Below are 16,498 nucleotides of genomic sequence, written 5' to 3'. Positions count from 1 at the left end.
GTGGGGGCGCTGATTCCGAGCGACGTTCTCCCCAGTGTTAGTCGGAGGGGCGGGGTCTGCCGTGACGTAGTCGGGAGGCCCGCCCTGATTGGCGGGCAGTCCCAGGAAGAAGGTGGAGACTAGTTTCCCTGGTGACGGGTTGCCAGGCGGTCGCCTGGTAACGGGTCGCGGCGGTCGGGGCTGCGGTAGCGCGGGCGGTGGAGGCCCGAGAGGTTTGTGGGCGGAATCTCCGCCCGGGTCTTTCAGTGTGGTGAGCCATGGCCGCGGCCGCTGCCGTGGTCACGCCGTCGGGGCTGGAGGACGGCGCGTCTCGGTCGCGCGGCGAAGGGGCCGGAGAGGCGGTGGTGGAGCGCGGGCCTGGCGCGGCCTACCACATGTTCGTGGTGATGGAGGACCTGGTGGAGAAGCTGAAGCTGCTCCGCTACGAGGAGGAACTCCTCCGGAAGAGCAACCTGAAGCCCCCGTCCAGGTGGGTCTCCTGGTCCGCGAGCGCCCGGCTGCCGGCCGAGCCCCGGGAGATGCCTCCCGAAGGCGGGCTCACCAGCCTTCTCTTCCGCCCCCCGCAAAGCTGGCGGTGCAGGGTTCCGACTTGGTGTTTCTGTAAACACGTTTTGGGACAGCTGGGGAGACTGGATGGCAGCCTCCCATTTGTTCACACGCACGCACACACACCCCTCCACGAAGCACAAAACTGTGTGTTGTAATTGTTAAAGTGCATAAAAAATATCCATGGTGCAAAACAGAAAAAAAGTGCAAGCAAACGTGTGGGAAAATTCTACAATCTCATCCGCAGAGTCCGGCGCTGCTGTCAAGTAGATCTGTTTCTCATTTTTCGTTTTTTTTGGGGGGGAAACCTGACCCTATAACCACCGCCCCACCCGCTGAGCACTTTGTGTGCTGTTGGTAAACTTGTTTTGTGTGCTGTTAGTAAACAACTTGTTGACCTTTTGCCGCCGGGGCTCTGCTTTTGTATTGACGCTCCTCACAGAAACAGCATGTTTTGAGAATGATGAGGGCAACAAATGTACAGATGTGCTTGACCCAATGGATAGAATGTATGGATTGTGATAAGAGTTGTATAAGCCCCCAATAAAATGATTTTTTTTAAAAAAGGAAAAGAAAAGGGCAAATGAAATGGCAGCTAGTGGAATTGCCCCCTTATCATAGAATCTAAAGTTCAACCCTTACTTTTGGTGGGAAAACGCTCATCAGATCCTGAAGGCAGTACCATTCGTGGCTGAGGGTGCTGGAGCACTCTGTCCTTCCATCCCTGTAGCTTGGCTGTGTACTCGGATAGCCGAGTAATAAGTGCATTTCGCAGCTTTGCCTTCTCTTTACTATGCCTGTTTGTTTATTTTGTTGTGTGAGAGGGAGTGTGTAAGATTACAAATCTTCACTGCTTTCTCTTGATGTCTGTAACTCAGCTCAGATAACTTCCCTTGACAATTTTGATTCATGCGACCATTTTCTTGATTTTACTTTCTTCCAATAATTCTATGCTATGTAGACTTTATGTAGACTGTCCATATTGCTATGTCATTTCGTAATGGCAGAAAAGTGAGAGGGACGAGAAGTAACCTTGCTTGATCTGTGATACAAGTTGTAGGATTGGGAGTTATTACATTAAAGCAATTGATCAGGTTAGCATAGGGGAGCCCTGGTAGCTAGTGGTTGGTGGCAATTGGGTCAGCAGTTTAAAATAGCCAGCATCTCTGCGCAGGAGACAAATGGGGCTTTCTATTGGAGTAAACAGTTACAGCCTCAGATATTCATGGGGCAGTTCTAACCTGTCCTGTGAATTGGCATCTACTCAATAGCAGTAAATTTGGTTGTTTTTTTATACATGTAGCTTACATTTTCTGTTCATCAAAATGCATTACTTTTTTTCCCTTCCAAACATATGTTTGAAATGAAAGGAAAATGGCCTCTAAGTTCGATTGATAGCACTATGTACTGTTTCCTTAGAGGGTCAGCAGGGTACTTAGAATTATAAATCTGAGTGGAGACGCACTAACTAGGTCGGTGGTCCCACTAGTGTCACCTGGGAGCTTATTAGAAATACGTTTTCTCTCTTAGAAATCGTGAGGGTGGTAGCTAGCAGCCAATGCTGAAACAAGCCTGCCAAGGCTTTTTTGGGTGTACACCACCGTTTGAGAACCACTGACTTAGGTCTATCAGTATCAATTCTACCCAGGAACAGTTACTAACCTATATGGAAGAAGTGAGTTTTTGGTGGGTGGGCACTTTGAAAGGGTTGTAAACACATACCTGCCAGGACTTCTTACCCCTCCTACCCGCCTTTTGTTCCTTCTCAAGTTTATGTTATTGCCCAGAGTATTTATACTTACACTGTAGAGAAAGAAGTTTGGGAAACATGAAGAAATAGGCCCCTGCTTATGAAAAAGGTTGTTAATACCAATACTATACACAAATAGTATTAGCTACAAATAAACAGCAAGTTAAGATTTTTGTTCAAACTGACTGCAGTATTGTTGTCAGTATGTTTTACTCCTAATATACCCACTGCCATCTAGTCAATCTCCACTCATAAGGACCTAATCGAACAGAGTAGCACTTCCCTGTAAGGTTTCCAACACTGTAATCTCTAAGGAAGTGAGTGAACTGCCACACCTTTCTCAGAGTGAATGAGCTTAAACCTTAGGCCTTTCTGTTAGCAACTGAGTACGTTAACCACTAGAGCTCCTTACTCCTCAATTGTTTAGGTACAAATCATACTGATCTTCATAGGATTGTTTTCATTAGGTAGGAGATTTAGTAAATTTCAACCAATATTTGTTAGAATGGGGATGTGCTTTCTACTCCTCTCTATACCACTAGAATCATGTAAGGGACTTGTTAAATGTTTTTATTTGATGCATTTGTAAGGGAAGAGGCAATATTTGGAGGGGCATCGGTATTCTGGTTATTCAAATATGCAGCCAGCTTGAGCAGTTTGAGAACAACTGATTAACATAGCCAATAGGTACATAAAGTATATTAAGATAGCAGTCATTGCAAAAAGGCATAATCAATAATCTATGGTCTGTTTCAACCCAGATTCTCTGAATTCCAAGTTCTCACTTTTAAGAAGCACTCTTTTTAGTTATTCTTGATATGTTAATCATTTGGGCAAAGTTTCACCTGCTGTGTTTTCTAACATGCATTACATCATTTGTGTATAAGGACTCTGAATTAATATTTTGTGTACAGCAGTGATTGCCCTAAACCTGTTTGTTAGAAGCTTAATGGACTGCTGTAGATTAATGGACAGTACACAGGGTTAAAAAATCAGTGTCTTTTGGTTTGAAAGCCACTAAAGAGAAAAGGCCACTGGCAATTTGAACTGATCAACTTTAGTAACTAGGAACTAATTTCATATCATTCTGATTTGTTTTGAAGCAGACACTACTTTGCACTGCCTACCAACTCTGGGGAACAGTTCTACATGTTTTGCACTCTTGCTGCGTGGTTGATTAACAGAGCAGGACGACCCTTTGAGCAGCCTCAAGAATATGATGATCCGAATGCAACCATATCTAACATATTATCCGAGCTTCGATCATTGGTAAGTGTAAACAACTCTCTTTCTGAAGGTTCCCAAGTTATGAATTATAACACTGATAACTCAATATGTAAATGCTAGCTTTTAGATAAATCCTCTATGAGCATATGTAATTCTATCTGAATTTATTTTGAGCTAAAACCTCAGCAAGGCTGCTTCAGTGTACATTCTTTATAGCTCAAAGTAAGCTTTATTTTTCTTAATCTTGACATATTGTAGAGGTAAATTTATGAGTGCTTAGTTCCCCTTAAAAAATGATAAACCAGGAAACTGAAACACTTCATATTTTGAGAGAGAACTTTGATTTAGTAGAGCAGTGTAACACTTTGTTCATTTTGACTCTTCCTGGGCACAGGCAGTGAGACATGTTTACCACACTTGTTAATCATGTTTGCAAATGCGCCTCTCTCCTTCGTATGGCTGTCCTTGATGCGAAGCTGATAATATTACTGATTATCATCCTGAGAGGATCAATGATTTGTTCTCTTGTCACAGAGCTATTGCCTTTGATACTTTTGACACCAAAATGCCTGAATTTTTTGATATTTTTTATGTGCCAGTAGATTAAAAATAAGAGTGAGAGAGAGAACTTTGTCTCAATTACACTGTCAGTTATAATTGTTTTAGTTCACACTTGGAAATTGCAGAAATGATCGATCGCTTTATAAGTTTTTGATTAAAATATTTTCGCATTTGGAGTACAAATAACAAGTTATACTCTGTTTATCTGTTGTATTTCAGGGAAGAACTGCAGATTTTCCCCCTTCAAAATTAAAGTCCGGTTATGGAGAACATGTATGCTATGTTCTTGACTGTTTAGCTGAAGAAGCATTGAAATATATTGGTTTCACCTGGAAAAGGTAAAATTCACCTGACCTAATATTAGTAACTGTGTGTGGATAGCAGTTGCTTCTAAGGGTGAGAGGTTCCTAATATTGATAAAAATTTATTTCCTCTTCATTGTTATAAACTGAAAATGCTACAGTAATTAAGAAAAACCAGTCTAGACATTGCGTGATTAAATATGTATATAATTATTAACTGTAGTATTATCAGTTTAAGACAAAATATTAAAATCTCTGTGTAAACACAAGCATAGCCAGCACCTGGGAAACCTGAGAGCTGTAGATTTAAGGAAAAATGGAAGTTTAAGTGGCATTGTGTCTTTTGCTTCTAATGATTTGTGGTTACAAATCATACTGGAGGAAGTCATGTACCACTGTCAGTGACCTGGTTCATTGCTTTTTGCTGACTTGTCAGCCCTTTGTTTATATTTCTGTTATCACATGGCATTTATATGAAAATCATTTATTTATAGGCTGGACGTTTTTGTTAGCAATTGTGAAATCTTCATGTGTACTCTCTGACAGCATGGTGTTTGCGTTGTCGTATATGCTCACTTAGTGTTTATCATATGAATATGGAAATGAAACATTCAAAATTATCTTCATTTTATAAGTTAAGATGAGAAAATATGTGAATGTGGCATTTTGAAGACTGGAATTATTGATTGGTTAGAGGATACAAAGGCACTCTCCAGGTAAAATGTGAGAAAACAGTGATTTTTTTTAAAATTAGAACTAAAAAGTTGTGCATATTGTTCCTTGCTAATTTTATAATATTCTATTACATTCTCTCAGATGAATAATGCTTGCCCTTTTTTAATGCCCACTACTCCAGTTGACTCTGACTCATAGCAACTCAATGGGACAACGTTTCTGATGCTCTCAGTCTTCACAGAAGCAGACACCCTCGCCCTCGTCTTTCTCCCATGCATTACCTGGTGGCTCTGGAACAACTATATTTTAATGAGCAGCCCAATACTTAACCTATTATTTCATCAGGTCTTTTAATAAGAACATTGAAAAACTCCTCCGCCCGTAGTTTTCATTAAGTTAAACCAAATAAAATTACTTTTATCCAGGTTTTTGTGACCTGAAAAAATATTTTTATATGCTCCAAAATAAACATTATCATTTAAAACAATTTAAAGAATGACTGCTATTATTCATAAAGTTTACAGGGGCTGATCCCTGAGAGGCAGGCAGACTCTTCCTTCTTCCTAAGAAGACTAAAATGTGCTTGACCCAAGCCTTGGTATTTTCATTTGCTTCATATGCATGGGAAAGTTGGACAATATACATAGGAGATCACTGAAGAATTGATTATTTGAATTATGGTGATAATTAAAATAACAATTGAGTATTTGAATGATGGTAAAGAATATTAAAAGTACTATGGACTGCCAGAAGAACAAACGGATCTGTGTCAGAAGGAGTACATCCAGAATGCTCAGTGGAAGCAAGAATGACAAGATTCCATCTCACATGTTACCAGGATAGAGCAGTCCCTGGGAAAGGACATCACGCTTGGGAGAATGGAGAGTCAGGGTAGAAGAAGATGACTTTGAATGCGGCGGATGGACACACTGGCTGCAACAATGAGTTCCCACATGACAACAGTTGTGAGACTAGTACAGGGCTAGGTAATCTTTCATCCTGGTTACACAGAGACACTATGAGTCGGAACCAACTGGATGGTACTTAACAGCAGGAGCGAAGAATGACCATGTGATCCAAAGCAGTTCTTTATGGGATTTCCAAAAAGATGTGTTGCTCCGTTTGACATTTTTATTTTATTACTGAGCCTGAAGAAGAATTAATACATTGTAATTATGGTGTTGGTGAATAATACTAAAAATACCATGGGCTGGCAGAGGAACAAACAAATTTGTCTTTGAAGCAGTACAGCTAGAATACTACTTGCAAGTGAAGACGACCAGACTTCATCTCTCATACTTTGGACATGCTATCAAGAGAGACCAGTCCCTCGTGGAAAACATCCTGCTTCATAAAGTGAAGGTTTAGTGAGAAAAAAAGGAAGACCCTTGATGAAACGGGTTGACGTAGTGGCTGCAACAATGGGATCAAGCATAACAACAATTGTGAGGAGAACATAGGACCAGGCAGTGGTTCTGTTACGCAGGATGCTACGAGTCAGAACCAACTTAATGGCACCTGACAACAACAAACATAGTTCAATATATTTTAAGCTCATCAGAAGCTATTATGTCAGCCCCTATTGAATTTTACAAATTCTTGTTTCCAGGCACATCACATCTGCTGGCTAATATATAGGAACTTGGAAAACTTGTGAAGGCAGGATGGTATAATTCTTGCTTTCCATGTGAGGGACAAAGGTTCACCATCCACAGCACTGGAAGCTTCCATGTTGTTACAGTGCTGTAAAGGTGTCACTGAAGAGTCCACTCTAAAACATACTAGGAAAAAAGGTGTGATGATCTTTTTCCAATCATCAGCCAATGAAACGCCTGGGTATCACGACCGCCTGTCTGTTCCCAATCATGAGGATGGCATAATACGAAGCAGCAAGCCTTCGTAAGTTGGGGTGTTCTCAGTGATAGTAACCACAACTAGAATACATAGGGAAGAAAAAGAGGAAAAAATATGGAGAAATAAACATTAGTGACTACCATATATACTCGTGTATAAGCCGAGCTTTTTCAGCACGTTTTTTTTATACTCAAAAAGCCCCCCAGTTTTTTGTGGTAAAATTAGGTGCCTTAGCTTATGCTCAAGTATATACAGTATATTGGCAATTGTAAATGATGTTATGTATTTATGGATGATTATGTATCTATCTAAATATACTTACATGAATCCTACGAGAACATTGTCCTCGAGTTGTTCTCATCTAATGCTAATTAGTGCCAAGTTAGGAAACATTCTAGTCTTAGATTAATTTATTCAAAATGCTTGGCTTTTTAAATAATAAATATTGATTATGCCTTTTGTTAACCTTTCTGTGTTTCTGATTTTTAAGAAAAGATATCAGAAATAATCCCAAATACATTTGGGTGTTTTTTTTAAAATCTCAATGGAACGTGATGGATTGTTCTGTATTTAGTGTTGAGACCTCTATCATTTAGGTCCACGCAAGAAAATTTGCCATGTTTGTGTAGTAAGAAATGTTCCTAATTTGAGTAGCCATTTATTACTCATTAAGTAGTAAACTAGAAAAATGCTTTTCACACAAGTTAGGCAAAACATTACTATCCCTAACATACAAAGTCAAAGGGTAAATTCATAAATGAGTATTTCATTGAAAAAAGAAACACAAATAACTAAATTAAAACATGAAAAGATGTTCAGCTACTCTCATATAAAAGAAACACAGGAATGAGATTTTTTTTTTCACTTGGATAATTGATAAAGAGTAATGTGTGTACTCCATATTGGTGAAAGGATGGAAAAGGTGTGATTACTATTCTACATTGTTGTCAGGAATATAAGCTAGGGCAATTAACAAAGCAATAATGTATACAGTTATTGACCCAGCCATTCTACCTTCAGGAGTTTATTCTAAATTATTTCCTAAAGGTCCATATACAAGGATGATTTTTGCAACATTGTCTAACAACAGCAACAATGAAAAGAACCTAAATTACTGGCTACCAGTTAAGTGAATATGTCGCTGCTATTGGTGGTTGCTATCGAGTTACGAATGACTCTTATCCACCCCATGTGTGCAGAGTAGAACTGCCTCGTGGAGTTTTCAAGGTTTGGGCCTTTCAGAAGCATATGGTCAGGCCTGTCTTTCGAGGTACCTCTTGGTAGTGAAACTTAACCATTTGCACCACTCAGGGCTTGGTACTATTATTGAATGGAATGAGGTGGCAGAAGCTTTTAAATAATGGGAAATATATTTAGATACTGAAATATAATGTATTGGTAAGGAAGCGAATATGTTAGATGACAGTGTTCATGGTCTGATCTCATTTGTATACCTTTGTTTTTAAAATCCAGTGATGAACGCTTTTGTTTGTTCATGTAGAAGTTTCAGGAAGAATGCATGAAACATTTCACAGTGGTTATGATAGGGGAGGCAAAAAGGAGGGGGACAAAATCTAGTGGAGAATATTGATATTCAAATTACACTCTTGTACCTTCTAAGATTTTTTAAAACTCATTTCTTACTAAGCCTTATCATTTTAGGCCAACATATCCTGTAGAAGAATTAGAAGAGGAAAGTGTTCAGGAAGATGATGCGGAATTAACATTAAATAAAGTGGATGAAGAATCAGTGGTATGTGTCCTGCTGATCTGCTATGGGGTTCCTGCCCCTTTTCTGAGTTCTTCTATTGTTAAGAGCATATTCTCTTTCGTTATTTCTAGAGTAAGGAAGACTTCAAATAAAATTTTAGGTCTTTTAGATCTTTGGTTCGGTTAATTCTAATGATTCAGGTCTGAATTTTAGCGGAGGTTTTAAACTATAGAGAGGAAGTCTATAGTACTAGCTGTATGAGTAAATATTTTATTAACAACCAGTCATCATCTTAAATAAGCCATGACTAATAAGGCATTTACAAGAGAACAATAGAATTTAGGATGAATTCATTCCACCTCATAGGAATACCACTATGTTCAATTCTCAGAAACTCTTGTACTTCTCAAACTAAGATAAGTCCCTCTCTGAAAGAATAAAAAACTGCTTTTAAGTAACCAGCAATAGGTAAATTATTTGGCAGCCTCTGGCCCTTTTTCCATGTTTTAACATTGTGTGCATGGTGTGAAGCTAAGGGAGAAGGTCTCTATAATTGATTAGACTAAGTAGTAGAAACAAAAGGATTTTTTCTCAAGAAAATTCTTCTCAAAACTAGAGCTAGATTAAACCTGGTGTTTTAGTTTGCCTCTGGAAGTATAAATGTGATCTGAAATGGAAGTATAGGAAAAAATAACTTTAGCATAGTCAGTTTACTGTAATAAGCCAATTTATGTTTTCAGATTGTTTGGAAATCAGTAGATAATAAAGAACTCTTTATTTCAATTTGAAGTAAGTTATTAAACTACCACGTTTTCCAAAGATGTTAAGTACTGTATTACTTTAATAGCAAGTACTAAAAATAACCTTTAAAAGATAGTTGTAAGTGAGGTGGGTGGGCGTGGGGGAGAGGGGAGTTTATAGCATTGCTGATTGTATAGCCCAACCCAATTGTATTGACCAACAGAACTGTATGAGAAAGGAAGGGATATATTGGAATGAATTAGATATGTCAATTAAAATGTAATTTGGGGGAAAAATAGTTGTGATTAAATAGACTATCTCCGGTGAGTAGAATAGTATGTAGCCATAAAAAGTTGTTTACAAAGAAATATTTGTGACAGAGAGATGATGTTTATATTATACTTTAGGCATATATTTTGCTCTGTGCTATAAAATTGACTCCAAAAAGAATTTTTAAGTTTTATACTATCTTGTATTCAATTATACAAAATATACAAAAGAGGAAAATATCAATATGTTAAACATTAGTTATATATGAGTAGAAAGATTTTAGAATTTTTTTCACTGCATCTATTGCATTTTCAAATCTTGCCTCATATTTAGGTGCCCTGGTGGTATATTCGTTCTACTTTGGGCTGAGATCCACAAGGCCAGCAGTTCGAAACCACCAGCTGCTCCTCTGAACAAGACGGGGCGTTCTAATTCCATAAAAAGTCACAGTCTTAGACACTCCCCTGGGCAATTCTCCCCTGTTGTCTGGGGTCGCTGTGAGCTGGCAGTGACTGGATAGCAGCGACGTTGGTGTGGTTCTAACCAGTATCTTAATAAAGCATCCACTCAACAACTCACTAAAGAGAAGACCATGGTTAGCTCAAATGCCATCTATTTGAAGAGTCGAGATAAAAGTGTGTTTATCCATTCTGCGTGTACTTGTTGAGTACCTGTGTGGCTGGTGATAGCATGTGGCAAAGCTCCGTGACTAGAATGAGCTCAGCATGGTCAAGGAACTGAGAGCAGACCACTGTGGCCAGAGCTACTGAGGGAGGGGAGGGTGCTTCAAATTAGCTGTGAAAATGGTCTAGGTTCAGAACATTTTTTATAATAGAGCAGATTTTTCCATTTAAGTTCAGAAGTGTTTTTGGCTCCACACGTGCGCCTCCTTGTTCACCTCTTTTTATTTTACTATAATATATGCATCCCAATATCTTTACAATTAACATTTCTCTACAGATCACTGTTCTTAGTGCTTAGCAATTTGCTTTAGAGACAGACCTGATTATTGCTAGTCAGAAAAAATATTGCACAAAGACCTGCTAGTCATAAAGAAAACAGGGCAGAAACTATGTCTAGTTTTGCTCACTTGTATCTTTAGCTTATTGTGCAGAGCCTGGCACATAGAAGAGGTTCATTAAATATTTGATCATTAAATTTGTCTGTCAGTACCTTGTGTAACTTTTGGTAATTATAGCTAACATTTTCCTGGAAACATTTTAAAGATTGAAGTAGCCTTTTTAGATATGTCAGTTTATATTGAATAGCAACCTCATAACTAATTTCTTCACAGCCGTGAGATACAGACCAACTGTTTCAAAGGCCAAACTGACTGCCTTCCAGGGAGGGACTGGTGGCCCAGTTATTAAGAGTTTGGTGCTAAGTGAGAGGTTGGCAGTCCAAATCCACTCACCTGTTGCGGAGGAGAAAGACCTGACAATATGCTCCCATAAACAATAAAGCCTAGGGAATCCTATGGGGCCCCCCCCTACTCTGTCACAGATATAGACAGAGCTGACAGTCAACTCAACAGCACTTAGCAATAATCGCATCTCACAGATGCTTGAGTTTGATAATGGTCATCAGAACCCTGTGGCCCACGGTCCCTATATTTGTTTAAAAGGACGGTTCAGGTGCATTCCACGTGTCAGTCCTGGTCCTCAGACACACGGGGCTAGAGAGGGGCACCCTTGGAGAGGCAATCCCCTCTTAAACGTACACTAAATATACTCTGAGCCATATCTATGATCAAGAAGGAAAATCTGAGCTCCCTTGTGTTTTTGTTTTCCTTTTTAAAAGATTCCTAAACTTCAGACCTCTGCTCATGCTCTCCCTCAAGGCAAGAGCACTTTGTTCTAACAGCCTGGCATTCTGTGATGCTCACCCTCCCAGCACAGTCACTGAAGACAAAGCGGGTGCATAAGCAAATGTGGTGAAAAAAGCTGATGGTGCCCAAAGATATAGCGTCTGGGGTCTTAAAGGCTTGAAGGTAAACAAGTGGCCAACTAGCAGAGAAGCAGCAAGCCCACATGGAAGAAGCACACCAGCCTGTGCCATCATGAGGTGTCACTGGGACCGGGTACCAGGCATCAGAAGACCCCGAACAAACAAAGAAAAGCATATTGTTGAGAATGAGGGGAGTCAGAGCAGAGACCCAAAGCCCATCGTAGACATTGGGACATCCCCTCACAGAGGGGTCACAAGGAAGGGATGAGTCAATCAGGGTACAGTAAAGCGCTGATGAAACACACAATACTCCTCTAGTTTTCTCACCCCCCACTATCGACCCTAATACTGACTTTCACTGCAGGCATGTGCACAGGTACAGATAAGACTGAGAGCTCATGACCCATGGAATCCAGCAACAGGAATGGGAGTAGTGATCCCAGGAGGGCAGGGGGAAGGTGGGGAGAGGAGAGGAGGCAGGAGGAACCTATCGCGATGATCAGCATATAACCACACACACCTCCTTCAGGTGGACAAACAACAGAAACCGAGTGTGAAGGGAGACTGCGGTCAGTTTAAGATATGAAAATAATTATAATTTATAATTTATCAAAGGGCCATGAGGGTAGGGGGAGAGGGGGGAAGAAGAGCTGACACCAAGGGCTAAATACAAAATAAATATCTAGAAAATAATGATGGCAACATATGTACAGATATGCTTGATAAAATTGATGTATGAATTGTTACACAAGCTGTAAGACCCACCAATAAAATGTTTTTTTTAAAAAAAGATTCCTAAGGAGTAATACTGCTTTTTCCCAAAGGATACAGGACTGCTTTAGGGGCTTATGATGAAGCAGTTTTAAGAAAACAAAGTCACATTGCTGAGGAAAAGGACAGGAAAGTTGGGGAGAGGAATTTTATTTTCCATTAGGACAATATCTGCTCATTCTTCAAGTGTGCTAGAGTGGCGTGACTAGAGAAACAAATCCACTGACATTCATATATGTTTAAGAAAGGGCTTTATATCAAGAATAATTACATATCAAGAAAATATCCTAGCCCAGTCCATCTCAGGCTTTAAGCCTGATGCTAGTCCGTAGGTCCCTCTTCAGACCCAAACGCAGTCACAGGCAATGATGCAGAATGCAGGATGGTCGTTGGAAAGCATGGTAAGGCTACCGCAGCCCTCAGGGTGGTCAACAAGCAGGAAGGTGCAGGCAGAGAGAGAGAGAGAGAGAGAGAGGCTTTCAGAGAGCTTTATATCTCAGTTGCACCGCCAAGTGAGGTTATCAGGCCATGACATGATTGACAGGCTAAATTCCACCCCTACAATTTTATATCTCTTCCAGTTGACATGAAATTATATAACTACCACATCAAGGAAACCTTATTCCATTCACCCTACGATTTGTGTCGCTTTAGGTGGCCAAACTGCTGTTTTGACATAGTGTGAAATAAGGAGTGCAGAGTTACCGAGGGGTGGATTAGAGAGAGAATATGTTGAGAAACAAAAGCATCATTTATCGATACTTTTTACTTAATAAAGGTTTCTGTGATTTTTAGCAATACTATTTGACTACCCTCGTATAAAAAATAAGATGTCAAAAATATCTATGAGATGGGTCTCTGAAAAGGGTGAGACTATTCTTTAATTCTTTCCACTATCTGTCTCAGAGATGCCAATGATAGCTGTTTCCTGTTCCTCTTTCTAAGTTGATCCCTAGTTCTGCCTCAGAGCTCTATTCTTGCTCCATCACCACCCCTATCCAATGATTGCAAAAGCAAGTTCTTAATAAATGGCACCATCCAGACTTCAAAAGATATATCACCTAATACTAAACCACATTATATTATGTAAGCTTTCACTTGGTTTTTACTTATTTTTAAAAATAGTTTTATCGAGGGTTAATTAACATCATACAATTCAGAGGTTCAGTCATATTAAGGTTTGTGCATTCATCACCACCTCTGGAACGCTTTCTTTCCTCCTTGTGCCCATTGCTGTTTAGTTTCCATCCCTCCCTCCCCTTCCGTGTCTCAGGTAATTATTATTAATCCTGTTACCGTCTTTGTAGATCTACCCATCCTGGCTTCCCTATTCATAAAAACATATAAAACATAGGAAACAAGCAACAGCATTCAGCAACCATGACCAAATAAGCTGAGGGAAACCTCAATTGCAAAGAAAGCAGAAAATATTTTTAAAAACAGAATAAGTTCAAAATGGGTCAAAAGGGAGAGCTAATGATAAAGTGTTACATTCCAGCCTAATTCCAGCTGCTCAAACCCACTCACAATACTCTGATATTAAGTCTTAGAATGTGGTCAGTGGGTATCAATCAGAGACTCAATCCACGTGGGGACACTGCAAATGGATTATGGGTTTCCACAATCATAGGTCACATTCCACATACTGGCTGTTTAGGATTTATGCTCTGGTACCATTCCTTCCTCTGGATTTAGATTTTATTCTTTACAATCTTTGGATTACACAGGCTGGTGTTCTTCCATATGGACATCACTGGCATTTAACTTAAATAGCTGCTCGTTTATGAGACAAGACTTTAAGCCCCTTTTTTCGAAAAGCTGGATATCAACTGTTTTCTTCACATTTTGTACAAAAAAAACTCAACTACCATTGAGTCCATGTGGACTCATAGCAACCAACCGTGTAGGATAGAGTAGAATTGCCTCTGTGAGTTTTGGAGCCTGTATCTGTTTATGGGAGTAGAAAGCCCGTCTTTCTCTCGAGAAGTGGCTGGTGGTTGAACTGTGGATCTTGGGATTAGCAGTCCAATGTAACCACTATGCGATTAGGCCTTCTTTGATATTGTGCCCAAATATTCAGTGATGATCTCATGAGGGCAAATGCCAAGCAATATAAGAACTTACTGTTCTTATATTAGTGCTACAATCATATAGGAACTCAAAAATCCATTCATATGTCTATGGTTATGAATTTCCCTGGTTCGCTTTAGACATGATTATCATTTCATTAGAGTAAATCATAAATTATCTACAGGGAGCATAAAGTAATTCTACTGATAGTATTATTTTAGTCAATAGCATAGAAGTTAAAACACTGTTGAGAAAGGGAACTTGTACATGTATAGGACATTCTTTTAGACTACCATACATGAATAGTTTTACTTATATACCTTCGAAATTTAGGTGACTGGACACTAGTTACACAAACCACGAGAATTGGTGCTACGGCATTACTTTTAGTGACACACTCATTTATTGAAGCAGAGCTATTGCTAGTCGGTTAACACATGTCTCAAAACAGCAGAAAGTGTGAAAATAGCAAGTGTATGTTGGTGCCTTGGAATAGTGATCATCTGTTGCTTCAGCTGGGGCATTGCAGTTTTAAGTTCAAGGAAATATTTCAGTTCCTTATATCTGCTACAAGTGAGTTTAAGGTAAAGTCCAACTGAGTTAGTGGGGTTTCCAATTCTTTGTGGTCTTCTGGTATGATCTCTGAAGGGTGTATCACTAGGCTTTTAAATGCTTTTTAGTGCATTAGTCTTTATATCAAGCTATATATATATATATATATGATATGTGAAAACAGAACATACTTTTTATGCTGTAAATTTTTTTATAATTGTTAACTTTACTAATTGACAAATTCTTCTATTTAAGGAGGAGGAGACAGACAATGAAGAAAACTTCATTGATCTCAATGTTCTAAAGGCCCAGACCTATCATTCGGTAAGTGGTATTCAGTACGCATAGGGCCAAGCCGTCAGTATACCTGCTCTGCTAGAGATCAAAGTGAGTCGAGACTCTTATTGGCTATTGTTTTTATGTCATTTGAAAAGTTGCTGAGAAAAATGTTTTCCTGTGTATAAAATATTAAAATTATAGCAAATATAAATCTCCATAAGAATAAATTGGGCAGCTTCCTAGTCATCTAACATAGATATACTTGTGAAAACTGAAACTAATTTATTTGCCTGGTGGCATTTTTCATTAGATGAAAGACATATATTATCCTACTTCAAGTTAGTTTCTGTTACCTAGGCAAATATTAAAATATTTGCTTATCAGAAATATTTAAATCATTTGTACTTCTTTAAAATAAAATAAATTATCTTAAGATGAGTACATGAATAAGTAGTCAGGCTTTTGCTCTGTTTTAATTATGAAACAAAGCAGTCTCTAAAGGAGTACATACTCAATGAGTTACTTTAAAAGTGTTGTTGTTGTTAAGATCTGTCAGGTCAGTGCCTAATTATAGAGAGCCTATATAGCAAATCAAAACACTACCTTGTCCTAAATCATCTTTGTTACAGCCACCGGGTTCTACATCTTATGGAAGGTTTTCCCTTTTTTCACTCACCTTTTACTTTACCAGCCTGATGTCTTTTGTCAGGAATTGGTGTCTTCTAACGTGTCCAAAGTACCTGGGATGAAGTTTTCACTTTAAGGAGCATTCTAGCTGTACGTCTTCCAAGACAGATATGTTCTTTCTGCTGGCATCTACGATATACTCAATAGTTTTTGCCAACACCAAACTTCAGAAACATCAACTTTCCTTCTGCCTTCCTTATTGATTTCCTAGCTTCCACATGCATATTAGGCCGTTATAAATAATGTGGTTTGGGTTAGGCACACCTTATTTCTCAAACTACCATCTTCACCTTTTAACACTTTAAAGAAGTCTTTTGCAGAATATCTGTCCAATGTAATATGTTGTTTCATTTCTTGACTGCTTGTGTGGGCATTGATTGTGGATCCAAGTAAAATTAAAGTCTTTACTTAGTGCATGAAGACAGGAGGAGGCCATTAAAAGGGCAAGAAAGAGACAAAAAACAACCACAAAATAGATGGTAGAAAAGACTGAACTTCTTTTGGGACATACAGTAGTAACTAATTCAAATGGAAGAAATGATGAAGTACAAAAGA

General features: G+C 39.0%; 1 protein-coding gene across 2 annotated transcripts in view; it reads left to right on the top strand.

The window, feature by feature from the left end:
• The first annotated feature begins 205 nt into the window (after nt 1-205).
• IFT57 (intraflagellar transport 57) overlaps nt 206-16,498 on the top strand; it is a 72,932-nt gene continuing 56,639 nt past the window's right edge. Inside the window, exons 1-5 of one of the 2 annotated variants that reach the window (XM_045286214.1) lie at nt 206-469; nt 3,400-3,565; nt 4,304-4,422; nt 8,578-8,668; nt 15,233-15,301. In XM_045286214.1, the coding sequence (XP_045142149.1) occupies nt 258-469; nt 3,400-3,565; nt 4,304-4,422; nt 8,578-8,668; nt 15,233-15,301 (657 nt within the window). In that variant the 5' untranslated portion in view covers nt 206-257. The remainder of the gene's footprint in view (nt 470-3,399; nt 3,566-4,303; nt 4,423-8,577; nt 8,669-15,232; nt 15,302-16,498) is intronic. The other variant, XM_004706388.3, reaches the window with a different exon arrangement.

Source organism: Echinops telfairi, unplaced genomic scaffold (assembly GCF_000313985.2).
Source record: "Echinops telfairi isolate 266 unplaced genomic scaffold, ASM31398v2 ScPeMD7_6;HRSCAF=24_0, whole genome shotgun sequence".
NCBI classification, from domain to species: Eukaryota; Metazoa; Chordata; class Mammalia; order Afrosoricida; family Tenrecidae; genus Echinops; species Echinops telfairi.
The sequence above is the reverse complement of the archived record's forward strand: the minus strand, read 5'-3'. Positions and strand labels throughout refer to the sequence as shown.